Source organism: Oncorhynchus mykiss, chromosome 15 (genome assembly GCF_057628025.1).
Source record: "Oncorhynchus mykiss isolate SJ-2025 chromosome 15, ASM5762802v1, whole genome shotgun sequence".
Classification (NCBI taxonomy): domain Eukaryota; kingdom Metazoa; phylum Chordata; class Actinopteri; order Salmoniformes; family Salmonidae; genus Oncorhynchus; species Oncorhynchus mykiss.
The window spans coordinates 20,552,926-20,579,711 of record NC_143036.1 but is presented as its reverse complement, the minus strand read 5'-3'; the positions used below and the strand labels follow the sequence as shown (position 1 = coordinate 20,579,711).

The following is a 26,786-nucleotide window of genomic DNA, read 5'->3' as shown; positions in this document are numbered from 1 at the left end:
ATCTCCAGCCTGTAGGCTACAGAAAAGGTTACATACTCTTTCTACCATATCCTAGATCTGCTACATGATTTATGTTTGATTATCATTTTTGGCGGAATGCTGGCGCAGCGTCGCAGTGCTAGAGGCGTCACTACAGACCCTGGTTAGATTCCAGGCTGTATCACAACCGGCTGTGATTGGGAGTCCCATAGGGCGGCGCGCAATTGGCCCAGTGTCGCCCGGGTTAGGGTTTGGCCGGGGGTAGGCTGTCATTGTAAATAAGAATGTATTCTTAACTGACTTGCCTAGTTAAATAAAAATATGCATCTCTCCAACAGCACCCTGGAAGGACGCACTGGGAATAGACAAGCTAAATCATTTCCCCCCCTGTCTTTGACAAAGTGGGCACAGCTTATCAAAGGGCGGCATCAGCGCTCACCTAAAAAGCCCACATGCCACTGCTTGAGAGAAATTGTCATTGGCAGAATTTTGTGAGGTTTTATGTGTTGTTTGAGGTGCATCTTGGTCAGTTTAGCCCAGAAAATGTGTCAATCTGCCACCATAGACGGCCACCTAATCCTGCCTAATGAGCGGGCCAGCCGTGATACAAGGGCTCCCTACCATGTGCAATGCAGCCCAATTACTCAGTACAGTTGAAGTCAATCACACTATGTCATTGTTCTACCATACTGTTCATGTGGTTCTGCCGTTGCACTGGACTTATTCCAGATTATACAAAGAGGTGGCACTCACACAAGTATGTAGCCTACACACCGGAGGTGTGAAATGCCAGGATAGTGGGTTCGATTCCTGGGACCACCCATACGCAAGAAGTGTATGTACACATGACTGTAAGTCACTTTAGATAAAAGCATCTGCAAAATGGCAGACTGCCTGACTTGTTTTAAAGACCATTGAGTTGCAGTTGTTATGTTTAATTATGATTGGACCATGGTGCTTGCAACAGCTGGGTGGTACTGACTCCTGCATAGGCCACATATTGGATATACAGTTAAATACATGAAAATGACCATATGTCATGATAATACTGTTCATGACAAACTGTTCCCACCCCTCTTGTTGGTGGAGAGAATTTAGCAGTTTTAAAGCATTTTTTTTTGCAATTCTAGTAATTTTGCCATGTCTATGTGTATTAATGTGAAATTTGAGTAACAAAAACAATTATATGGATTTCATATTTGTCCAATTATTGGGTATGTGCTCAACTCATAAGCATCAGAAATTGTCCTTATTTAGCATATCCAGATCCGGATATGGACCTCAGTCGAGCCTATGCATTGTATGTGCTGAGAAAATATACTGTGTAGGCTGAGTGTCAGTGTCATTCCTCATATAGGCCTATCTGGACATTGTATGTTCTCTATCTCAGGATATCTAATGAGTCAATATCCAGGCATACCATGTATGATATCCAGACGGAATCCAAAAATGATTTGTGAATAATAAATATGGATTTTATTTTTGACAAATTATTGAGTATGTGCTGAAAACTCAGAAATGATCCTTATTTTCAGCATATCGAAAATCCTATCAAGATCCGGATATGGACCTCAGCCAAGAGAAGCATATCTGAAATCAAAATAGCTTCATATCTTGAATGGGCTGAGAAAACATATGTGATGTATACAGTCAGTTTTTGTCAACATGAAGAGAGAAAATAGGATGTCACATATCTCAGGATATGGAATGAGTCAATATCCGGCCATAGGAAATGTCCATGTGTAATATTCTGAGTAATCCCAATATCATACAGTGCCTTCAGAAAGTATTCATTCCCCTTGACTTATTTACAGCCTGAATTCAAAATGGATTAAATATATGTTTTGTTGACATCTACACACAATACCCCATACTGACAGTGAAAACATGTTTTTAGACATTTTTGCAACTGTGTTTTAATATGAAATACAGAAATATTTCATTTACATAAGTATTCACAGCCCTGAGTCAATACATGTTAGAATCACCAGCAGCAGCAATTTCAGCTGTGTCTTTCTGGGTAAGTCTAAGAGCTTTGCACACCTGGATTGCACAGTATTTGCACAATATTATTTAAAAAATTGGTTGTTGAGCGTTGCTAGACAGCCATTTTTTAGGTCTTACCATAGCTTTTCAAGCAGATTTTTAGTGAAACTGTAACTCGCCTACTCAGGAACATTCACCTGTCTTCTTGGTAAGCAACTCCAGTGTAGATTTGGCCTTGTGTTTTAGGTTATTGTCCTGCTGAAAGGTGACTTAATCTTCCAGTGTCAGGTGGAAAGCAGACTGAACAAGGTTTTCTTTTTTATCCTTAACTCCCCAGTCCTTAATGATTACAAGCATACACATAACATGATGCAGCCACCACTATGCTTGAAAATATGTAGAGTGGTACTCTAATATGTTTGGTGCAAATCCAATACAACACTTTTGCTTTGCCATGTTTTTTGCAGTATTACGTTAGTGCCTTGTTGCAAACAGGATGCATGTTTTGGAATATTTTTCTGTACAAGCTTCCTTCTTTTCACTCTGTCAATTCTTTAGTATTGTGGAGTAACTACAATGTTGTTGATCCATCCTCAGTTTAATTGCTGTGATTGGAGAAAACTATGTAATTGTTTTAAAGTCACCATTGGCCTCGGGATGAAATCCCTGAGCGTTTTCCTTCCTCTCCGGCAACTGAGTTAGGAAGGACACCTGTATCTTTGTAATGACTGGGTGTATTGACACACCATCCAAAGTGTAATTAATAACTTCACCATGCTCAAAGGGATATTCAATGCCAGGTTGTTTTTTTCCCCCCATCTACCAATAGGTGCCTTTCTTTACAAGGTATTGGAAAACCTCCCTGGTCTTTTTGGTTGAATCTGTGTTTGAAATTCACTGCTTGATCTTACAGATAATTGTATGTGTGAGGTACAGAGATGAGGTAGTCGTTTAAAAATCCTGTTGAACACTTTTATTGCACACCGAGTCCATGTGACTTGTTAAGCACATTTTTTTTACTCCTGAACTTATTTAGGCTTGCCATATAAAAAGTATAGTTGAATACTTATTGACTCGAGACATTTTAAGCTTTTAATTTTTAATTAATTAGTTAAACTTGTGAAAAACATCACTTTGACATTATGGGCTATTGTGTGTAGGCCAGTGACATTAAAAATCTCAATTTAATCAATTAAAACATTTTAGAATGTACTGTACCTTTCGAAATTGTTACATGTATAAGACACATCTGGATTCATAATTTGTAAGGATAGGGTGCAAATCCACAAAACTCTAAATATGCATTTGGAAATGGTCTGTATTTTCTAGAATATCAAAAACATGTCATGTAAAGATATCCCCTGATATGGATCCTTTTTTCACAAGTGAATGCTTACTGTATCAACTTATGACAGTTTAGGACTACAGACGTTACTCCGGCACGATACAAGCTACAGGTGTAAGACCTTAATTTGACCAATATTGTCACAGCAAAATAATCCTGAAGCAACAGGATTTGAACATTTTAGTTCATAATGTTGCTTGATCAGTGGTTAGGATATTAGCTGGCCAAAAATTAGGCTACATGAAAAGTGCAATACTGTTAGTGTGGGTTTTCAGTGATTTTTATGTTAATCACGATGCTCATCTGCATTTCCTGCATTGCAGGAAAATTCTCAGCAACAAAAGTGATCAAATTAAGATCCTACACCTGTAGTTTGGTTGATTTGGTACTTTGACACATCTGTGGTGTGTAATTGGTTGTGCTTAGCAGCAGAGGAACATATCACCATAAGGACAGACTAAGGGCTCGATTCAATAAGATCAGCTTTAGCCAACATCCGCATAGCGCTGGTTTTGGAGGTGTCTGAGGAGGAACTGAGTTAGAGCTGAGAAATCCACAAGTGGCTCCCGGCATTATACCTAAAGCGGAAATTGCCATTGGCTGTACGCAGTCGCATTAACAGAAATCCCATGCAGCGTTCTTTACAAGTTTGAAAACTGGAATGTGAGATGTAATCTATACCTTGATTAGGATGATAGAAATTCTCATTGTTTTGTTGAATTAATATTACATTTTAGCATAATTATGTCTACAATATATAGCCTATACTTTCTCGTTCTGAACTTCTAACGCAAGTGGGACGGGTGTGGCTGTGACAATGATCAGGAGTAGCTGCTCTCTGATTTGTCGGCTCCAACACCACCTCCGACGCAGCCACAACATCCGCTATGCGGGTGTCTGCTATCGCCGGTGAAAGCTTGATCTGATTGAATCTAGGCCTAGGTAATGCCTCCTGTTTCAAAGCAGCTATGTTAAATGAGGTCAAGTAGAGCACCTCCCTATAGCGCTAGCTAGCACAAGGTACAGAGGCACAGGCAGCAGGGTGTCTTCATCTAGAGTGTGTTTGTGTGTGTGTTTCTGTGTCAGTCTGTACGTGTGCGTGCACCAGGCCCCAGCCCACGAGTACAGAGAGAAGACTGGAGAGAGTGAAAAAGAGGGAGATCTTAAGGAAGGAAGAGAAGGGCAGAGCAGCAGGGCTGCATTTTAGGCCCCAGCCAGCGCCTGTGGACTTCTGTACAATGCTCCTGTCCTCCCTCATCCCCTTCTCCCCTCTTCTCCACGGGGTCTCTCCTCCCCCTTCCTCAGAGCTTATGTAAACGAGCCGTGGAGCCGGGGCAAGCTGGAGCTATTTTTAGCCACTCGGTGCTGCCGAGCACAAACTGGCTACAGGGTCACATGGCTGCATGGCCAAATCAAAGGGAGAAACCCACCAATAGGCTCTAAACAAAGGAAGGTCAGCCACAGAAGGAGAGAGAGAGAGAGAGAGAGGAGGGAGGGAGGGACTATGCCACCGAGGTGGTCTGCACACATACTAGATAGTATTCCATGGTGTTTGGGCAGATTAACAGACACAGACTGTACTACTTACACATATGAGGTGGTCTGCAGTGCACACACTAGCATAAACACACACACACCTACACTCAGACCGAGAGACGTGCACATACACATAGCTTGGCTTGTGCACTCACACAGTCCTGCCAAACACTCCAACCCTACGGTTCAAGGAACCTTCTTCTGTTCACGGGCAGAAGGCCTTGAGAGGATCTCATTGTGACACCGTCTCTGATTATAGCAGCACAGGCACACGCACATTTGTGATGGTCGTGAAGAGGGATCGGTAGGCCTTTTGAGGTGCGCGTGTGTGTGCTCAGTCTGCTCATCCCTGTGTGAAGCCTCATCAGTGATAGGGAGCCCCCAGTGCCTTCCACCCCCTCCTCTGTCACTCAGGAGTGCGACAGGGTGTGTGTGTGTGTGTGTGTGGTGTGTGAAGGAAAGCTTGAAAGCTAGCTGTTTTAGGAAAGTGGAGGGGACGGCCCCACACAGGCTACATACACAGAGCATTTTCTATAGTCATATAGCACAGGCAAACACACACACACACACCTACTGCATGCTCAGAAGGATTATATACATATATATATTTGACTCTGGTTTGACTAATGTGTACAGCAACTTCTGTATATAGGCCCCAAATGGCAACTATACTATATAGCTTCTTTTGACTCTGTAAATTATTTAGTAATGTGGTGTAACTACAATGTTGTTGATCCATCCTCAGTTTTCTCCAATCCCAGCAATTAAACTCTAACTGTTTTAAAGTCACTATTGGCCTCATGGTGAAATCCCTGAGCGTTTTCCTCCCTCTCCGGCAACCGAATTAGGAGGGACACCTGTATCTTTGTAGTGACTCTGTGTATTGATACACCATCCAAAGTGTAATTAATAACTTCAAAGGGATATTCAATGTCAGGTGTATTTTTTAAAATTTTTCCCCCATCTACCAATAGGTGCCCTGCAAGGTATTGGAAAACCTCCCTGGTCTTTTTGGTTGAATCTGTGTTTGAAATTCACTGCTGGTAATTCATCTAAAATGGAAGATAGAGTAGGCCCGTCCTTCTTCTCTACCACTTGGTCATCGTCAGTTCATTCCTTCTCTAGTTTACCTTCATCATTCCCTACATATCTTTTGGTCATTGTTTGTCCATGTGCAGATGTTTGTAGCCAGATAAAATCTGAAGACCGTGTGTGTGATGTACACTGTGATTCTTTGGCTAGTTTATGACTTCTCTCCCCAGTCAGCTAGGCCCAGCTGTTATGGCTTCTTTTCTCATATTGTTGGACTGAATTTTGACATACTTGCATTCCTCCCGAGGTTGAGTAGGAGAGTGTGGTGCAGGGCAAGAGATGTGTGTGTGTGTGTACTCGCGAGTGTGTCTTTGTTTACATTTTATTCTGATCTAGGCTATTGTAGACGTGTGGGTTTGTTTGTGATTGTTTCATTGCCTATGGTTGTGTGTGTGAGTGAGCGCAAGCCAGCTAAGGAAGAGGAGGAGCGCTCTCTATCGACCCAGCTGACAGAGGTTGCCATGGCAACCCAGCTGCAGCTCAGAGCAGGCACAGTCAGTCACTAAAGGAGGTGCTCTGGCTTCACCCATCTCAGTCAGAGGGTGTGCCACCCAGTGGCCACTAGAGGAATAACACAAACAGAGCCTAGCCGTCTGCTGAGTTCGGTCAGTTAAGAGTCAAGAAGCTGGCCCTGTTCCTTTTGGATAAATCAAACATCCTATCACGGCTCTGCTTCTATTTCCGTCCCTGTTTTATTTATGGAAGTTAGTGATTGGACCAACTGTAGAGATACAGACCTCTCTCTCCTTCTCTCTCGCTTTTTCTCTCTCTCCATGAGCAGTTTCTCAAAAGTGTGTCTATAAATCTAGTCGTTTGTGTGTATGTGTGTCAAACTGGTGGGGCCTGCGCAGTGTATGTGCTGAGCTGTACTTCCCTAAATAGAAAGTTTTATAACATTAATATGCAGTGCACAAATTATCCTTTAAACTACTACTACTTTTTATTTTACCATTTTTGGGGGGGGGTAGTCAGCTTTAAAATTGCAGATCAATTGTGGTTTCTATCAATGTAATTGTCTGTATTTCCAATCCCCTATATAATTTATTTTTTTCTTATTTTTTAAAAATGTTGTCTGTCTTTATTATTTTCCCCTAACCCTACCACTCCTCCCCTAATTGGCGTAAACTAATGGACAACAACACTTAGGCTTCTACTTCCAGCTTATACATACTATATACATTTTACAGACACAGTACATATTACACTAGTAATCCATTTTTTGGTCCCACCCTTCAGCTACCCTCAACCCCTACCATCTATCTCTGAAAACCATCCAGAGTTGATTTCTATTTGCCATATATCTTTTCAAATGTTCTGTGATGTTTCACAAAAGTTCCAAACCTTTCTATTCTCATAGTTTCTACAGATTGTAAATTAAAGATGACCATTTTTACAAAGAGTTATTATATTAGTGATCAAATCAATATGGCTTTTCAAGTCACCCAGCTGTAGTATTTGCAGAGTTAGCATTAGGTAATTGTTGTGTTGTATCCTCCATATACAGAACATTCTATTGGTTAGATTCATTTTTTATAATTGAAATTGAAAAACGTATTTGTGTATCAGTTTATAAACCATGGGCGATGGAATCGGCACATCGCAAATCTCTTTCAAACTATTTAGCAACTTGTATGGCGTAGCTGTCACTTTCCTGGGCTTTATGTGGAACTGGTTTGGTTTGTTATTTATCTCAACAAAAACATTTCACCAATTTTAGTCTTTAATGCAGGGCTGACAAGTTCACTAGCTTCTTACAGTAACAAAAATCATATCTAAAAATAATGTTTGATAAAAAAAACGATTGGTATATTTGAGTTTAACCATAATAATTGTTGCAGTGTTTTAGTATTTTCTAGTGGATTAAACTGAAATTGCAATCAGCTTTTCTATGGCTTTTTAAAAAAAAAATAGCTATATTTTGGAGATTATTTAATTGTCAAATTAAGTTAGAGGTTGTAATCTGAATGAAGGGAAAGAGGCTATTTTTGAACCTTAGGTGAGCCATTCTTACTAATCTGCTGGAGAACCAGTTCAGATTAACTTTTGCATGACTGAAGCTTTTAGTGAGAGGTTTAATGCTTTAATATTTAATCATTTTGGCCCTCATATGCATTATATAAATAGGTCGTTTTAATTTTGTCAGGTTTGCCGTTTCAAATAAAGTGGGATATTATTTTATATAATTTTAAAAAGTTGTTCCATGTAGGCAGGTCCATGAGTAAATTAGTAAACTGGGATATGACTAAAGAATTAATAAGGGCGATTTTTCCACAAATAGACAGATTTACCTTTCCATGGTAGCAAGATCTACTACTACTACTACTACTACTAGTTTGATGGTTTTCTCCATCAATTGTCCCATTAACAATTTCCCTAGCATAGAGCTACTTATCGTAATGAACAATATCAGCAAAATGCCTGTGATAAGTGATGGTTCGTGTCGAAAATGTTCAGTTTATCGTCCCAGCTCTAGTGTGTGTGTGTGTGTGTGTGTGTGTGTGTTTATATGCCCGCTCGGGGCTTGTATAATCTGTCTTTTTCGGAGCGGATCCATTCCCAGGGATATTTTTAGCCCCAGCTCCCCTGCAGCTGGGTGGGTGTGTGTGTGTCTCTGTCTGTGTGGTATCTGTTAGGATGCAAAATGGCCCCGTCTTTCCTCGTATAAACTCTCTCTATTGCCAGGGAGAACGAGAGCGCCTATCATAGCTTCTAGTAGCACTAAGACTCCTAACATCAATCTTGTCAACTAAATCTTCATGTTCTTCCCTCATTTCCCCCCTAGACATCAATGGCAACCTATTTCCTATATAGCGCACTACTTTTGACCAGAGCCCATATAGGTCAAAGATAGTGCACACTTTAGGAAAATAGGGTCTATAATTTCAGACTAGCATTAATTTGGACCAGAGCTGGGCTTTGGTGAAAAGTAGTACACTATATAGGGAATAGGGTTTAATTTCAGACACAGACCTGGATGGAGATAGAGTTCGTAATGTTAAACGACTGCTGCTACCAGGAATATAGGAGTTGTGTAAATTCCTGTCGTTTTCTGGCAGAGCCAGAGATAAGCAGACCAGACTCACACACATAAACACCCAGCAGCTATTCAGACATGTAACACTAGAACCAGACAGAGCTATTTTAGTGTACTGCTCTGGTGTGTAACTGAGAATGTGTGGGGGGGGGGGGCTCAGTTGGTAGAGCATGGTGCTTGCAACGCCAGGGTTGTGGGTTCTATTCCCATGGGGGACCAGTATGCAAAAAGTATGAAAATGTATGAACTCACTACTCTAAGTTGCTGTGGATAATAGCATCTACTAAATGACAAAGTACAAATGTAACATTTCAGCATCCTAGTGTTCCTAGTGTGAAATGGGTTCAAACTCCTCAAGCTTACATATTTGCCTTTATACTATAACTTGTGGCATAAAATACAGCCATTTTCTTCAATTGATTAATAGAAGTAGAAAAGACTACAGTATAGGCCGTCCAGATCCATTGGGAAAAGATCTATATTTCTTTGCCTGTTATTTGGAACTGTCAGGCTCCTCTGATAAAGACATTCCCTGTACGTTGTGTTGTTGTTTTGGTGACTGACCACATTTTCACATCAACCCCAATAGCCACTCAAAATGTGGAAACTATTGATTCCATCTTTCCATTCAACCAATTAATAGCATCAGTCCAGTAGATCTAGGCTATGGACAAGTCTGAGTCAAAAAAGCAGGGCAGCATTGGTCTGTTTGTGGATTAACAGGTCAACCTAGCGGAGTGTTGGTAGCAGGGGATGATGGGGGGGGGGGGCGGGTCACTTACAGTCATGGATAATTCATTATGAAACTTGGCTGTGTTGCTGTAGCGTTTACAGGCCCAAACTCCAGAGGAGGGCACTTTTTTGTTTCAGTGTTTTTTGTGTAAACAATCTGGCACTTGTATCAGGTTTGTTAACACTTTATTAACTATGGTACTTGCTAAAGAATTCTATTGGTAACTGCCTTGTACCAAATGATGCAGACGGGTGCTAGTTTGAATAATTCCAATATAAACCAAAAAGTAAAGGTTATTACCTTTTTATATCATACGCTGTACATTCTGAACCTCAGTAACTAACTGGTTCTTTCTTTACAGTAAAATAAAGCTTTTATTGGATCCAACTGTCTGTGAACAGTGACTGGTTAAATAACTTTATAATATACCCGATTGGCTCTTTTCTAGGTACTTAGAGATGAGGACTGAGTCAGTTGGACTTCCCTAAGGCTCATAGTGTGATCATTGTCATCACACAAAGACCTACATATCAGTCAGTTCCTAGAACTGAATTCTGAGGTAAAAACACAACGTCAAATAAACCTGTACAGAACTGCTCTGTGTTGTGGCTGCTTCCTAGAATACAATAGAACAGAATAGAACGGAACGGAATAGAACAGAACAGAATAGGGATTTGTAGTGTGGTATCTGCTGGTTTAGACTGGTGACAGTGCTGGTGATATCACCATGCTGTTCAGTGGTTACAGGCTGCTCTGTGTGTGTGTCTTTTCCCCCCCGTCTCTTCTACCGCGGGGACACACACTCACACACACCCAGGGAACATACAGCTCATGCACAGTGCACACCAGAGCGAGAGGCTCTCGTCTAGCTCTGGCAGGAACTAATTGCGGTCTTATGTAATGGGACAGGAAAAGGGGGACATAAATAGGCGGGGGATGTACTCTGATGCCCTCTGCTGGGGAAGGATGGTGCAGTGCTGGGATCACCCCTACAGTTGTATTCTAGTCCGTTGTCATAGGGATTTAGCTATGTACTGAGGTGAAACATTCAAAAGGCTATAGATAGAAATGCAGTGGATAGATTGGGCTCCATTCTATATCTTACAATATAGTTCTGCTCTATGTGATGAGATATATTCTGGATATGATTGTTCTATGCTAGTGCCTGCATTAGTTCCTTTTCTTAGTTTAAATGTGTAGAATCAGATCTTAAGCTATATCTACTGTAATGACAGTGATATTTACTGTTCTTAAGATCCAGGCCAGTGTCATATAATGATGTTTTGTGTTTTGCAGCTTCTTGGACAGAATTGAGTCGGTGAGGTCGAATGACTACACACCAACAGATCAGGTAAGATTACTTTTCAACGCTCTAGAGCATGGCTAAAAATGTAGTGATAAAATGACATGCCAAATGTTACCAACCATAGCTGTAACTGTATTGCTTAATCAATAAGCACTGTGTAGGAAAACATCATACACTTTTAGTCTCTCTGTCTCTCGCTCTCTCTTTCAATCTCTCTCTACCTTTCTTTTCTACTCATTCCTTTAGTGCATATCTTCATCTCTATGCTCCTCTTGTTTTAAACCCCAGGACTTGCTTCGCTGCCGAGTTTTGACTTCAGGGATTTTCGAAACAAGATTTCAAGTCGACAAAGTGAACTTTCAGTAAGTGTCCCCTTCATTGTGATGTTATGGTGCCCATTGTTGTCTGTTTTATTAACTGTATAAACAGTGTACTGTAAATGGCCATTGTGGTTTCATATTATATTGGAAATGTCCCCACCTTAGGGTTGTTTTTAATTTCAGTTTGTTATGAACCGGCTTGTATTACGTAACAAAGAGGGAGACAACGCAGAGATAAAGAAGTAACAAAAATATATTTTAAAAAGTAAACTATATACAAATAAAAAAAAAATTGTGTGTAGTGTAAGTGAGTGGATGACTGCATAGATGGTGATAATGAGGGGTGTTGAGAGGTGCCAAAACAAATGAACACAAAGAAGCTCCAAAATGCCAAAAACAACAGCGCGTCTGCGTGGAGAGAGTCTCCTCAATGTATGAGGGGAAAGGTGTATTTATCCCCGGGACAGACCCTAGCCCAGGTAAACGCTACCCCACTGCCACAGCCCACCTCAGCCTCCCCAGACCTCAGCAACCTTTGTGCACAGGAAGCAACCTTTACAAAGGAAATAAAAAAATGAAGACAGCAGGGAACAGAAGACAGGCACAACAGGACAACACAAAATAAACAGTGGCCGGTCACGTGGACGACACGCATACACACGGGGACAACGCGTATGAGAACGCTTGTCCACCGATCAATAGGAACAGGGCGCACGAGAGAGTGTGTCAGCAACGACATGTGGCGCACATCGAGATGGAATGCCTGTAAAAACAAACACCATCTCATTATCCTCAGGTTAGCACACATCATAGACCTCAAGAAGGTGAGAGGGTTATGGTCAATGTAGACCACAATAGGTACTACACCCAACCCGACCTACACCTCGAAGTGTCGTAGTGCCCATATGAGTGCTAGCGATTGTTTTTCCAACACGGAGAAGTTGAACTGATAACAATTAAACTTGTTGGAAACTTAACTAACACGCCTCTCAACACCGGACACATCTGCTTGCACCTGCCCCCATGTGACTTGCATCCACCTGCAAGGTAAATTACAAATCCAAACGAGGAGCAGCCAGCACTGGAGTTGAGGTAAGTAACCTCTTTGCATCTTCAAAAGCCTGTTGACAGAGAGGAGACCTGACGTAAACCACCATAGCTTTCAGAAAATCTTTCGACTACGGTAGAGAAGTTCCTACAAAATCTACGGTAATAACCTATCATTCCCAAGAAACGCATCAGTTCCTTTTTAGTGGTTGGCGGTGGAAAAGTATCAGTAGCTACCACCAAACAGGACACACTTCACCCTGCCCAACCACCTTACCAAGGTACAAACTTGCATTTTGCCAGATTTTAGGGAATCCGCAGCCAGGCGGTCGAACAAGGCTTGAATACAGGCCAGATGCTCCTCCCAAATATCTGCATAAACCACTACATCGTCCAGATAAACAGCGCAATGAATCTGGCTTAGTGACACTGTTTACCTTATGGTAGTCCGTACAAAATCTGTTTGTCCCATCCGGTTTACTGACCAAGATACAGGGAGAAGCCCAGCTGGAGAAAGAAGGCTCTGCAATTTCATTCTCCAGCATGTACCCGATCTCAGCGTCCAGATAACGCCGTTTCTCTGAAGAAACTATAGAACCGCTGACAGATGGGGTCAGCATCCCCACCATCAATATCGTGTTCTATTACGTTTGTACATGTTGGTGTATCAGAAAACAAAACTGGAAAACTCAGACTGACCAATTTGTCTCGCCTATCAGCAGGTAGATGAGCAAGAAGGCTATCCAAAACATCCTGTGACTCTGTATTTTTCTGTACCCTGCAGTACACAATAGTCAGTACACAATAGACAGTACACAATAGTCAGGACCAAGGACATCCTCCTCACCATGCACGGACATAGCATGACAGAAAGGACCCAGCAATGTAACAGTACTGGCCAAAATAACAGGTTTACCGTCCTCTGCGAACTCCCACTCTTCGTCCCCAGAGGAACGTGTGTAGTAGGGTTTTAGCACATTGACATGACACAGATGGTGCTTTTTTTCCCTCCGTTCCCGGAGTGGCAACTAGATAGTTTTGCTCAGTGCACTGGCGCACAACCGTATATGGACCTTAAACTTGGCTTGAAAAGGAGAACCAACTATTGGCAGCAGAGCAAGAACCTGGTCACTTTAGTCCAGGTGACGAGGCTCAGCTCGCCAATCAAATATTCCTTTCATCCTCCCCTGTGAAGATGATAGCTTCTCTTTGGCCATCTCACCAGCGGCTTACAGGCGGCGCCGGAAATCACACTCATAGGATAACAGGGACTGAGGTGGCTTAGGAGACTTCCATTCATCCTGGAGCACTGCTAGAAGCCCACGTACACTGTCCGAACACTAGGTCCTTTGGACTGAAACCTGTGCACTCCTGTGAAACCTCCCTGGTGGCTAACGGTAACCATGGCAACCCCTCATCCCAATCCTTATCCATCTCCGTACAATAAGCTCTCAACAAAGTGTTTAATGGAAACGTTCCAGCGCTCTTTGACTCTGCGCGGGACAGGCACTAGACAAATTGTTTTAATATGGAGCTGTTGGAGAACCTGACCAAACATATTAGAAGTGAAATTAGAACCTTGGTCACTCTGAATAAACTTATGGATTTCAAACAGCGAGAAACTGAGTCAAAGCTTTTAGCACGGACTTAGTTGTGATAGACCGGATAGGCAACAGGAAACCTAGTGGTCTGACACACATCACAGTGAACAGGTAACTACTACCTTAGAGCGAGGCAGAGGGCCAACACAGTCAACAATCAGATACTCAAAAGGCTGGCTGACTACGGGAATAGGAAACAGCAGTACCGGCTAAATAGCTTGAGTAGGTTTACCCGTTAATTGACAGGTTTTGATGAACGCAGAAACATCCCTCTTTAACCTAGGCCAAAATACAATTCTCAGTATGCGATTGTAGGTTTTCCTCACACCCAGATGACCAGCTACATCCTCGAGGGAAGTTTTCAGCACCAACTCACACAACTTAACTGGTACAACAACCTGACTAATAGCCTCCCCCACAAAACTACTATGAGGTACCCACTTTCTCATCAGGACATCATCCATGGGCGACATCTCCAAACTGTTCCACAAGCACAATTTGGTCACCCAACTCTTCTAATGTGGGGTCAGACCGTTGCTCCTTGATTAGATTACCATTTTGTCTAACGTATGCGCACTAAATAGGAAAGCAGTATCTGCTCTAGAACACCACGACACAGGAACTCAACATACTGCCAAGTGGTTTACTGTAGTGGTTAACTTTACCCACAGGAGCTCTGTTTCCATCATCACTCCATGTAGAAAACTAGTCTAATCAACTGTATTGCAGGGGCTTTATTGAGAAATCCCTATACTATAAGTCACCTACAGTGCATTCGGGGAGAATTCGAACCCTTGACTTTTTCCACCTTTTGTTACGTTACAGTCTTATTCTAAAATTGATTAAATTAAATGTTTTCCGCATCAATCTACACACAATACCCCATAATGGCAAAGCGAAAACAAGTCTCTTTCTCGAAAAAAAATCAAATGTATTAAAAACAGAAACCTTATTTACATAAATAGTCAGACCCTTTGCTATGAGACTCGAAATTGAGCTCAGGTGCACCCTGTTTCCACTGATTGTCCTTGAGGTGTTTCTACAACTTGATTGGAGTCCACCTGTGGTAAAATCAATTGATTGGACATGATTGGGAATGGTGCATACATGTCTATGTAAAGTCCCACAGTTGACAGTGCATTTCAGAGCAAAAACCAACCCATGAGGTCGAAGGAATTCTCCGTAGAGCTCTGAGACAGGATTGTGTCAAGGCACAGATCTGGGGAAGGGTACTAAAACATTTCTGCAGCATTGAAGGTCCCCAAGAACAGATGCCTCCATCATTCTTAAATGGAAGATGTTTGGAACCACCAAGACTCTTCCTAGAGCTGGCCGCCCAGCCAAACTGAGAAATCGAGGGAGAAGGGCCTTGGTCAGGGAGGTGACCAAGAACCCAATGGTCACTGACAGAGTTCTTCTGTGGAGATGGGAGAACCTTCCAGAAGGACAACCATCTCTGCAGCACTGCACAAAACAAGCCTTTATGGTAGAGTGGCCAGACGGTAGCCACTCCTCAGTAAAAGGCACATGACATCCCACTTGGAGTTTGCCAAAAGGCATCTAAAGACTCTCAGACCATGAGAAACAAGATTGTCTGGCCTGATGAAACCAAAATTGAACACTTTAGCCTGAATGCCAAGTGTCACGTCTGGAGGAAACCTGGCACCATCCCTACGGTGAAGCATGGTGGTGTCAGCATAATGCTGTGGGGATGTTTTTCAACGGCAGGGACTGGGAGACTAATCAGGATCGTGGTAAAGATGAATGGTGTAAAGTACAGAGAGATCATGATTAAAAAAAACTGCTCCGGAGCTCTCAGGAGCTCAGACAGGGGCAAAGGTTCACCTTCCAACAGGGCGATGACCCTAAGCACACAGCCAAGACAACGCTGGAGTGGCTTTGTAACAAGTCTCTGAATGTCCTTGAGTGGTCCAGCCAGAGCCCGGACCTGAACCCGATCAAACATCTCTGGAGAGACTTGAAAATAGCTGTGCAGTGACTCTCACCATTCTACCTGACCGAGCGCGAGAGGAACTGCAGAGTAGAATGGGAGACACTCACCAAATACAGGTGTGTCAAGCTTGTATCATCTTACCCATGAAGGCTCAACGCTTTAAATGAGCTAAAATGTCAACAAAAAAATAGCTTTGTCTTTATGGGGTATTATGTGTAGATTGATGAGATGTTTTTTTCATCAATTTTAGAATAAGACTGTACCGTAACAAAAGTTAGAAAAAGTCAAGGGATCTGAATACTTTCTGAAGGCACTATATTCAAGTCCAATCAAGGCAAATTGTATTGGTCACATACACATTATGTGTTAGCAGATGTTAATGGTCACATACACATTATGTGTTAGCAGATGTTAATGGTCACATACACATTATGTGTTAGCAGATGTTAATGGTCACATACACATTATGTGTTAGCAGATGTTAATGGTTACATACACATTATGTGTTAGCAGATGTTAATGGTCACATACACATTATGTGTTAGCAGATGTTAATGCGAGTGTAGCGAAATGCTTGTGCTTCTTGTTCCGACAATGCAGTAATATCTAACAAATTCACAACAACTACCTTATATACACACACGTAAAGGGATGAATAGGAATATGTACAGTTGAAGTCTGAAGTTTACTTACACCTTAGCCAAATACATTTAAACTCCGTTTTTCACAATTCCTGACATTTAATCCTAGTAATGAATCCCTGTTTTAGGTCAGTTTATCACCACTTTATTTTAAGAATGTGAAATGTCAGAATAATAGTAGAGAGAATGATTTATTTCAGCTTTCATTTCTTTCATCACATTCCCAGTGGGTCAGAAGTTTACATACACTCAATTAGTATTTGGTAGCATTGCCTTTTTTAAATTGTTTAACTTGGGTCAAACATTTCGGGTAGCCTTCCACAAGCTTCCCACAATAAATTGGGTGAATTTTAGCCCATTCCTCCTGACAGAGCTAGTGTAACTGAGTCAGGTCTGTAGGCCTCCTTGCTCGCACACGCTTTTTCAGTTCTGCACACACATTTTCTATAGGATTGAGATCAAGGCTTTGTGATGGCCACTCTAATACCTTGATTTTGTTGTCCTTAAGCCATTTTGCCACAACTTTAGAAGTATGCTTGGGGCGATTGTCCATTTGGAAGACCTATTTGCGACCAAGCTTTAACTTGGTGTCTTGAGATGTTACTTCAATATATCCACATATTTTTTCCTTCCTCATGATGCCATCTATTGTTGTGTGCACCAGTCTCTCCTGCAGCAGAGCACCCCCACAACATGATGCTGCCATCCGCGTGCTTCACGGGTGTGATGGGGTTATTCGGCTTGCAAGCATCCCCCTTTTTCCTCCAAACGTAACGATGGTCATTTTGGCCAAACAGTTCTATTTTTGTTTCATCAGACCAGAGGACATTTCTCCAAAAAGCACGATCTTTGTCCCCATGTGCGGCAGGGTAGCCTAGTGGTTAGAGCGTTGGACTAGTAACCGGAAGGTTGCAAGTTCAAACCCCCGAGCTGACAAGGTACAAATCTGTCGTTCTGCCCCTGAACAGGCAGTTAACCCACTGTTCCTAGGCCGTCATTGTAAATAAGAATTTGTTCTTAACTGACTTGCCTAGTTAAATAAAGGTTAAAAAAAAAAATCAAAAATGTGCAGTTGCAAACCGTAGTCTGGCTTTTTTATGGCAGTTTTGGAGCAGTGGCTTCTTCCTTGCTGAGCGGCCTTTCAGGTTATGTTGATATAGGACTTGTTTTATTGTGGATATAGATACTTTTGTACCGGTTTCCTCCAGCATCTTCACAAGGTCCTTTGCTGTTGTTCTGGGATTGATTTGCAGTTTTCATACCAAAGTACGTTCATCTCTAGGAGACAGAACGCGTCTCCTTCCTGAGCGGTATGACGGCTGCGTGGTCCCATGGTGTTTATACTTGCGTACTGTTGTTTGTAGTGATGAACGTGGTACCTTCAGGCGTTTGGAAATTTCTCCCAAGGATGAACCAGACTTGTGGAGGTCTTGGCCGATTTCTTTTGATTTCCCCATGATGTCAAGCAAAGAGGCACTGAGTTTGAAGGTAGGCCTTGAAATACATCCACAGGTACACCTCCAATTGACTCAAATGATGTCAATTAGCCTATCAGAAGCTTCTAAAGCCATGACATCATTTTCTGGAATTTTCCAAGCTGTTTAAAGGCACAGTCAACTTAGTGTATGTAAACTTCTGACCCACTGGAATTGTGATACAGTGAATTATAAGTGAAATAATTAGTCTGTAAACAATTGTTGGAAAAATGACTTGTGTCATGCACAAAGTAGATGCCAAAACTATAGTTTGCCAAAACTATAGTTTGTTAACAAGAAATGTGTGGATATGTGTGGAGTGGTTGAAAAACCAGTTTTAATGACTCCAACCTAAGTGTATGTAAACTTCCGACTTCAACTGTACATATAAATATATTGCTCTGCGGCATAGGCAAGATGCAGTAGATGGTAAAGAATACAGTTTTAGTTATGAGATGAGTAATGTAGTATATGTACACATTAATAAAGTGGCGTTATTTAAAGTGACTAAGTGATACCTTTTTATTAAGTCCTTTTTATTAAAGTGGCCAGAGATTTGAGTCTGTATGTGGGCAGCAGCCACTCTGTTAGTGATGGCTGTATAACAGTCTGATAGCCTTGAGATAGAAGCTGTTTTTCAGTCTCTCGGTCCCAGCTTTGATGCACCTGTACTGACCTCGCCTTCTGAATTATAGCGGGGTGAACAGGCAGTGGCTCGGGTGGTTATTGTCCTTGATGATCTTTTTGGCCTCCCTGTGACATCGGGTGCTGTAGGTGTCATGGAGGGCAGGTAGTTTGTCCCCGGTGATGTGTTGTGCAGACTGCACTACCCTCTGGAGAGCCTTGCGGTTAAGGGCGGTGCGGTTAAGGGCGGTGCAGTTGCCGTACCAGGCGGCAATACAGCCCGACAGGATGCTCTCGATTGTGCATCTGTAAAGTTTGTGTGATTTAGGTGACAAGCCAAATTTCTTCAGCCTCCTGAGGTTGAAGATGCGCTATTGCGCCGCCTTCACCACGCTGTCACCACGCTGTCCATTTCAATTTGTCCATGATGTGTACCTTGACTAACCTGTACCCCGCACATTGACTCGGTACAGGTACCCCCTGTATATAGTCTTGTTATTGTTATTTTGTTAAAATGTTTATTTTGTAAATATTTTCTTCAAACTGCATTATTGGTTAAGGGCTTTTCACAATATAGTCTACAGCGCAGGTAGTCTATAGTCTACAGCGCATGTGACAAATAAGATGTGTTTTGAGATCAAGACATGTTTGAGTTAAATAGGCACCTTCACACATTGGATCATACAGAAAGAAGTCTGTTAAAACGTTTTTTTTCTCTTCTCTCCCAGTATGTTTGATGTAGGTGGCCAGAGAGACGAGAGGAGAAAATGGATTCAGTGCTTCAATGGTAAGTTTGGATTATGTAGACAATTTTGCTGCCCACAATGTTGTTTTGCAAGTGTCCTATTGGTGGTTCAGTGAACCATGCTTGCTTAATGAGTAACCTTACCTGAAACCGGAAGACCTGCGTTAACTCCTGACCGTCTTGTGGTGGAACAGGGACTGTGTCACAGTAGCTTAGCATTGTATACCATCTGGATCCACTTCCACTAAAAAAAAATATATCTTTTGGTATTTGTTTAATTAGTCAATTTAAAAATATTTATAATTTTACACTTATGTATTAGTTCCAAATAACAGTTACAGAAATACAATTCTTTTTCACCCAACCCAAAGACAAAAACTTAACAATCCAACATTAACAACAGATAAACGGAAGAGAAAAAAAGTACTCACATTATCATGCGGATTACGCTTGAACTATAGCCAATATTCATATACATTTCTTTAGAATATACAGATATACAGTTCCAATTCTTCTACAATATCACCGGTTTATAGGTGGCAGGTAGCCTAGTGGTTAGAGCGTTGGACAAGGTAAAAATCTGTTGTTCTGCCCTTGAACAAGGCAGTTAACCCACTGTTCCTAGGCCGTCATTGTAAATAAGAATTTGTTCTTAACTGACATGCCTAGTTAAACAAAGGTAAAATAAAATTGTAGAAAATCAACAGATCCCAAGTAACATTAAACTCTGGGGCTATCAAGGCACAAGGCGACACCCAGATGTAGACACAGGAGGCAGATGGTTGGAGTCTTACAATGTTTATTAATCCAAAGGGGTAGGCAAGAGAGTGGTCATGTACAGGAAAAAGGTCAAAACCAGTTCAGAGTCCAATAGGTACTGAAGGGCAGGCAGATTCAAGGTCAGGGTAGGCAGGATGATCAGGCAGGCGGGAAAGTAGTCAGGGGTCAAAACCGTGAAAACTAGCAAAAGAGAATGGAAAAGAAGTATGGGGAAAAACACACTGGTTGACTTGACTAAACATACAAGATGAACTGGCACAGAGAGACAGGAAACACAGGGATAAATACACCGGGGAAAATAAGCGACACCTGGAGGGGGTGGAGACCATCACAAGGACAGATGAAACAGTGACAGGCTTTTTTTCTTGCTTTTTTTTACTATATAAGTGAATTTTTAAAGAGCTAGGCTTGACGTTAATTATTTTAACCAATGACCAAGTGAGGGGAAACTGACATACTTCCAAAGGAGAGAAATTGAACGCCTAGCTTGTAATAGACAGAGGTCAACTATTTTCTTCTCTCTCTCCTATGTAAAGAGATATTCTCTGGGTAAAGATTTAGGTCGCAAAGTTTAGGGATTAATGGTATTGGGGTAGAAGTAATCTCAGAGATATAGCGCAGCACTGAGCTCCAAAATGTTTATCTCGGCACACTCCCATAGGCAATGATACAAGGTGCCTAGATGTGTGTTACAATTAACACACAGGTCTGGGATATTGGGGTGTGTGAACGGGTTGGTTAACAGGGGTGATAGTGTATGTTTAGTAACCACAAGGACCGCATTAATACTTTGTAGTGAGGAAAATATGTAAAGATCTGTTGAAACAAACATAAATCTATCCTAACCGGAAAACACTGAACACCATTCCCTTGTCTCCCTAACCGAGACACCCAACGCTTCCTCTCCCACCTCCCTCTAATCGTAGAGTGTAGTCTGGTGGACGACTGATCCGTTACATGGAGCAGTCTAACCAATGTGACGCTCAACAAAACAGTGTCTCCTGCCTTCTCTCGGCCATTACTCCTCATGAACAAAACAAAAGGCATATATAGCAACTTGTTACTACTTGGTCTTCGTTTGAAAAGTAGCAAAAAATATCTCCACTTAAAACCGTAACGTTAGTTAGTGAAGCCTGAGATTAACGTTAATGTTACAGCTTGGACAATCCAAAATAGTTGTAAATGATCCGCAATACAGGGTCTGTAGCTAGTTGCTACCAAGTAACAACAAATACAGAAGGTGTCATAGTATGATGGACTGTATCAACAGTGGACTAATGAAACAAATGACTAAAGATAGTCTTTTAGTGGAATTTTCCTTTAACATTACATGGTTTACGATGTCACTGTGTCTGATCCTCATAATGCACACCATTATGCACCATTATGCACCATTTCATGCTAAAACACTGGTTGACTTGACTAAACATACAAGATGAACTGGCACAGAGACAGGAAACACAGGGATAAATACACCGGGGAAAATAAGCGACACCTGGAGGGGGTGGAGACCATCACAAGGACAGATGAAACAGTGACAGGCTTTTTTTCTTGCTTTTTTTTACTATATAAGTGAATTTTTAAAGAGCTAGGCTTGACGTTAATTATTTTAACCAATGACCAAGTGAGGGGAAACTGACATACTTCCAAAGGAGAGAAATTGAACGCCTAGCTTGTAATAGACAGAGGTCAACTATTTTCTTCTCTCTCTCCTATGTAAAGAGATATTCTCTGGGTAAAGATTTAGGTCGCAAAGTTTAGGGATTAATGGTATTGGGGTAGAAGTAATCTCAGAGATATAGCGCAGGTCTGGGATATAGCACAGGTCTGGGATATAGCACAGGTCTGGGATATTGGGGTGTGTGAACGGGTTGGTTAACAGGGGTGATAGTGTATGTTTAGTAACCACAAGGACCGCATTAATACTTTGTAGTGAGGAAAATATGTAAAGATCTGTTGAAACAAACATGAATCTATCCTAACCGGAAAACACTGAACACCATTCCCTTGTCTCCCTAACCGAGACACCCAACGCTTCCTCTCCCACCTCCCTCTAATCGTAGAGTGTAGTCTGGTGGACGACTGATCCGTTACATGGAGCAGTCTAACCAATGTGACGCTCAACAAAACAGTGTCTCCTGCCTTCTCTCGGCCATTACTCCTCATGAACAAAACAAAAGGCATATATAGCAACTTGTTACTACTTGGTCTTCGTTTGAAAAGTAGCAAAAAATATCTCCACTTAAAACCGTAACGTTAGTTAGTGAAGCCTGAGATTAACGTTAATGTTACAGCTTGGACAATCCAAAATAGTTGTAAATGATCCGCAATACAGGGTCTGTAGCTAGTTGCTACCAAGTAACAACAAATACAGAAGGTGTCATAGTATGATGGACTGTATCAACAGTGGACTAATGAAACAAATGACTAAAGATAGTCTTTTAGTGGAATTTTCCTTTAACATTACATGGTTTACGATGTCACTGTGTCTGATCCTCATAATGCACACCATTATGCACCATTATGCACCATTTCATGCTAAAACAACCCATTTAATGTGCTCTTATTTCTTTTAGACGTGACGGCGATCATCTTTGTGGCGGCAAGCAGCAGTTATAACATGGTCATAAGGGAAGACAACAGCACCAACAGACTCCGGGAATCCCTGGATCTCTTCAAGAGCATCTGGAATAACAGGTTGGTCATGGTCACCTAATCAGGCTCTCTGCCCTCTCCCGACTCAATTATGCCCTACTTAAAATTTCACATCAGATTTAGTAATAGGCGAATGTAACGTTTGCATTCCATTTTGTTGTGATTTCAATATACTTGCAATACATTTGCAAACTGAATTAATTTTAAACCAGCTTTGTTTATTTTCTGTAGCAAATTCTTGGTGAAAATGTGTTTTACTGTACATTGCAACACTACATGTATACTAATATGACTTCTGGAGTATATATTATTGTAAGAGGATGTACTTTTAGCGATTGACAGTAATAATGGTAACAGACTGAATGAAGCATGCTTCCCATTTTAGTTTTAATCAGTCAACGTGGTGGTATCAGTGGGAATCGGTCAAACGGAAGCAAAACATGAGTTGGATAGAGATATTTTATTTTTAAACCCATCCATTCACATTCCAATAACTCTGACACAGTGTCATTGTTTAAATGCCTGTCTAGTCACGTCATTCTTTACAATCTATCTTTTCAGATTTTTACGGACCATTTCAGTCATCCTGTTCTTGAACAAGCAGGACATGCTGGCTGACAAGATCTTAGCAGGGAAATCCAAACTTGAAGACTACTTCCCTGAGTACGCTCGCTATACTGTGCCGGCCGAAGGTGGGTGCTGAGATGTGCGGAAAACACTGTTTCTTTAAATAAAACTTGATCATAATAATTAAGAAGATCTACTAACCTAAGAGACCCACACATTACGCTCTTCCAGCAACGAAGCGTGCACCAAATCGTTGTTGCTTCACAGTGAAGGACCTCCAAACCGATCCACAAGATGTATACAAAGGTTAACCCATTTTGGCGACTCACACTTTTGAAATTTGTGACTCAAATGGAGTCATTTGCGCAGGCCCTGGAATAAACCTTTATTTAGCCCTCATATGACCCTCTAACTTATAGATATCCCAGGTACTCAATTGCAGGATGTAATAGCATAAACATGCCTTTCTTCCCCATCGTCAAATGAAATCACAGAATAGTTTGGAGCACGGAGAGCACTAGTTAGAGATGCTCCATAAACATTTGATTGCAGATACCGTCATCAGGCACTGCACTACATCCAGTCCTAATGATATGGTATCCTTGTACTGATAAACCTGGATTTCTTCTGTTTGTCTCTTTCTGAACAGCCGTTCCAGACCCCGGAGAGGACCCTAAAGTGACCCGGGCCAAGTTTTTCATCCGAGATGAGTTCCTTGTACGTACAGTTTTCATTCTATGTACTGACTGTAGATGCTTGTATTGTAGTGTTAACCATTTCAGGTTTGGGGTCATTTTCGTTCCAATTCAGGAAGTTAACAGAAATGTGTCTCTCCACAGAGGATCAGCACGGCGAGCGGCGACGGAAAGCACTACTGCTACCCCCACTTCACCTGCGCCGTGGACACGGAGAACATCCGCCGTGTCTTCAACGACTGCCGAGACATCATCCAGAGGATGCACCTGCGCCAGTACGAACTCTTGTGATTGGTCGTAGCCCACCATCCAGTCGGCTCTGGGCCAATCCCGGTGCAGTTTGTTTCCACTCCCAAAACACAAGTTCCTTTCACCACAGGGACCAGGAGAACTACTGAAGCATCACAATGCTGTCATTTTGTTTGCCATTTTTGGTTTTATTTTGTTCTTTAATTTTGGCCCATTTTCTTTTACTGTTATTTTGTAGGTATAAGTGGGGATGGGAAAGGATGTGTGTGTGCCTCAGTCTTTTATTTCAAATGCCTTTATTCTGCTCATTCCACTAAGCCTTTTTAGACATCTTGTTTTGTGGTTTTTGATTTGAACTAGTCTTCTGTAGTTTCTGTTGTGGTTGGACCTGGACCAGCTGATGTTGTCAGAGGGTGTGTGCGTGTGTGTGTACGTTTGTGCGTGAGAGAGTTGAGGTATCTAATGAGGTAACTCCTGTGTGTGTTGGTTCCAGAGTTGGAATCAACCTTCCGACACTCCTTTGCATGGATTACTCCGCTTTGCTCGCTCTCTCCCTCCCTCTCTCTATTCTGCTCTGAGTACTTGATGAAGGAGTGGGGCGGTGGGGCGGGCAGGAGATGTAATGCACTTTGCATCAGGTAACTTAACGCCGTCAAGGAAGTATACACATGATGTAGCACCGAGATATTTATTACTCTGTCACTTTTTATTTGGGTTTGTTTGTTTTTATTGCAACATGGAGAGAGAGGCTTTCAGACTGCTTTTGTGTGGATGCTGAGAGCTCTAGAATTAGCATAGAGGGGGTGGGGCTTGTGGGAGGACCAGGAGGGTGCTGGGAGTTTGAGTCCAATGCACCTCCTGTCGTAGGGCAGCAGCATTCTGCCACGTGTCTAGATGGAAAGAGAAATACCACACTCACTTTGATTTGCCCACAGACAGTCCTTTTTGACTTAGATCCTCTTGGGCAATAGTTCTATATATATATATATATAAATATATATAATATATTTTTGTTTTTGTTATCTTGCACACTGTGCAAGGTTGATTATCTTGTACAGACTGCAAAATGTAATGTTATTTTGTACAACTTTATTGAGAGAAAAAACTTCTTGTAGAATATCTTTGTGCCTTGATAATGGCTGTACCTGTAAATTGAGCTCTGATGTATGTTTTTGACTGCGCTGTACAGCTTGATGTCAAACTCTATCTGACAGTAGAGACTGCAGGCAGGGAGTTTCTCGCTCTCGCTCTCTCTCGGTTAGTTTTTCTGGTTTATAAAAAAAGAAAATGTTCTTTAGTAGAAAACGGCGGAAATATTTGTGCGGTGTAAAAAAAAAAAAAAACTCAAATCCTGTATACATTATGCAAATTAACCACTTACCTACCGCAGTGACCGCAGGTCGCAGCCAGAGACATGCCTTCATCCTCTTTCATTTCGACGGTGAAAATGTATATTTTTATTTCTGATTCTCAGCTTTAATACATTGGAAGATCCATTGACGTGTCCAAATCACAACCTGGCGTTGTTTTACTACAGTAGGAAGCATCTTTTTAGATATGAAGTGTGTATGAGATGTATACATGCGCGTGCCAGTAAATGTGTGTGTATGTGTGCTTCAAAGCATGCATGTACTGTAAAACATATATACACACATGTACTCATGCATTGTATATCTACATTGTACATGTGCATTTTGTATTAATATATATGTACATATACATTTATAAAGATATACATATATTCTATAAATCTATATGTACAATTATACATAGTAATGTGTGTACCTATGCGTATACATATTTATGAATGTCTAGAACGTATGTATGCATACAGATGTATAGGCATCAACTTATATAGAATGAGACGAGATGATAAAGTAGTGATCCTTCGGTCATAGAGATCCCTTCACAATGGCACAGGCATTGTGAGCGTGTGGGCACAGTTAGACAGGATATTCTTTAGACTGAACAGAAGCTTTCAATGTGCAAGTCTATTCTGAGAGCGAGGAGGTAGATGTGATAACGTTTGTGTTTTCAGGCCTTTAAGGAATACAAAAAGTATTTTTATTTTAATAAAGAGGCACATCAGAAGACCTTTGTTTTTTTTGGTTTGTCTAAACTGAATATGTGGGAAAATGATACTTATGTACACTTTGTATATGCATAAATTACAGTTGCAAGAAACCCAGTTCTGCCGTCTTCCCTCGACTGTTTTCTTCCGGGTCACATTTAAAGGTCAATGATGGCCCTGCATTAGCTTACTCACCGGGATAAAAAAAAATAAACATTCAGTTGCCAATAATTTATAAAGAGAATGAACGGATAACATATCATTGCACGCTATTAAAATGCACCAACAAAGAGTGACCGAGGCCTTTAAAAGGTGCTGTTGGTTTGGATGTCAGGAGTGTCAACCCTATTA

General features: G+C 41.5%; 1 protein-coding gene across 2 annotated transcripts in view; it reads left to right on the top strand.

The window, feature by feature from the left end:
* Window positions 1-26,552, top strand: part of gnal (G protein subunit alpha L) — a 66,685-nt gene extending 40,133 nt beyond the window's left edge. For both annotated transcript variants that reach the window (XM_021562623.3, XM_021562624.3), the window contains exons 6-12: window positions 11,002-11,056; window positions 11,300-11,373; window positions 19,402-19,460; window positions 22,775-22,895; window positions 23,415-23,545; window positions 24,070-24,137; window positions 24,260-26,552. In XM_021562623.3, coding sequence (XP_021418298.1) covers window positions 11,002-11,056; window positions 11,300-11,373; window positions 19,402-19,460; window positions 22,775-22,895; window positions 23,415-23,545; window positions 24,070-24,137; window positions 24,260-24,406 — 655 coding nt within the window. In that variant the 3' untranslated portion in view covers window positions 24,407-26,552. The remainder of the gene's footprint in view (window positions 1-11,001; window positions 11,057-11,299; window positions 11,374-19,401; window positions 19,461-22,774; window positions 22,896-23,414; window positions 23,546-24,069; window positions 24,138-24,259) is intronic.
* The last annotated feature ends 234 nt before the right edge of the window (window positions 26,553-26,786 follow it).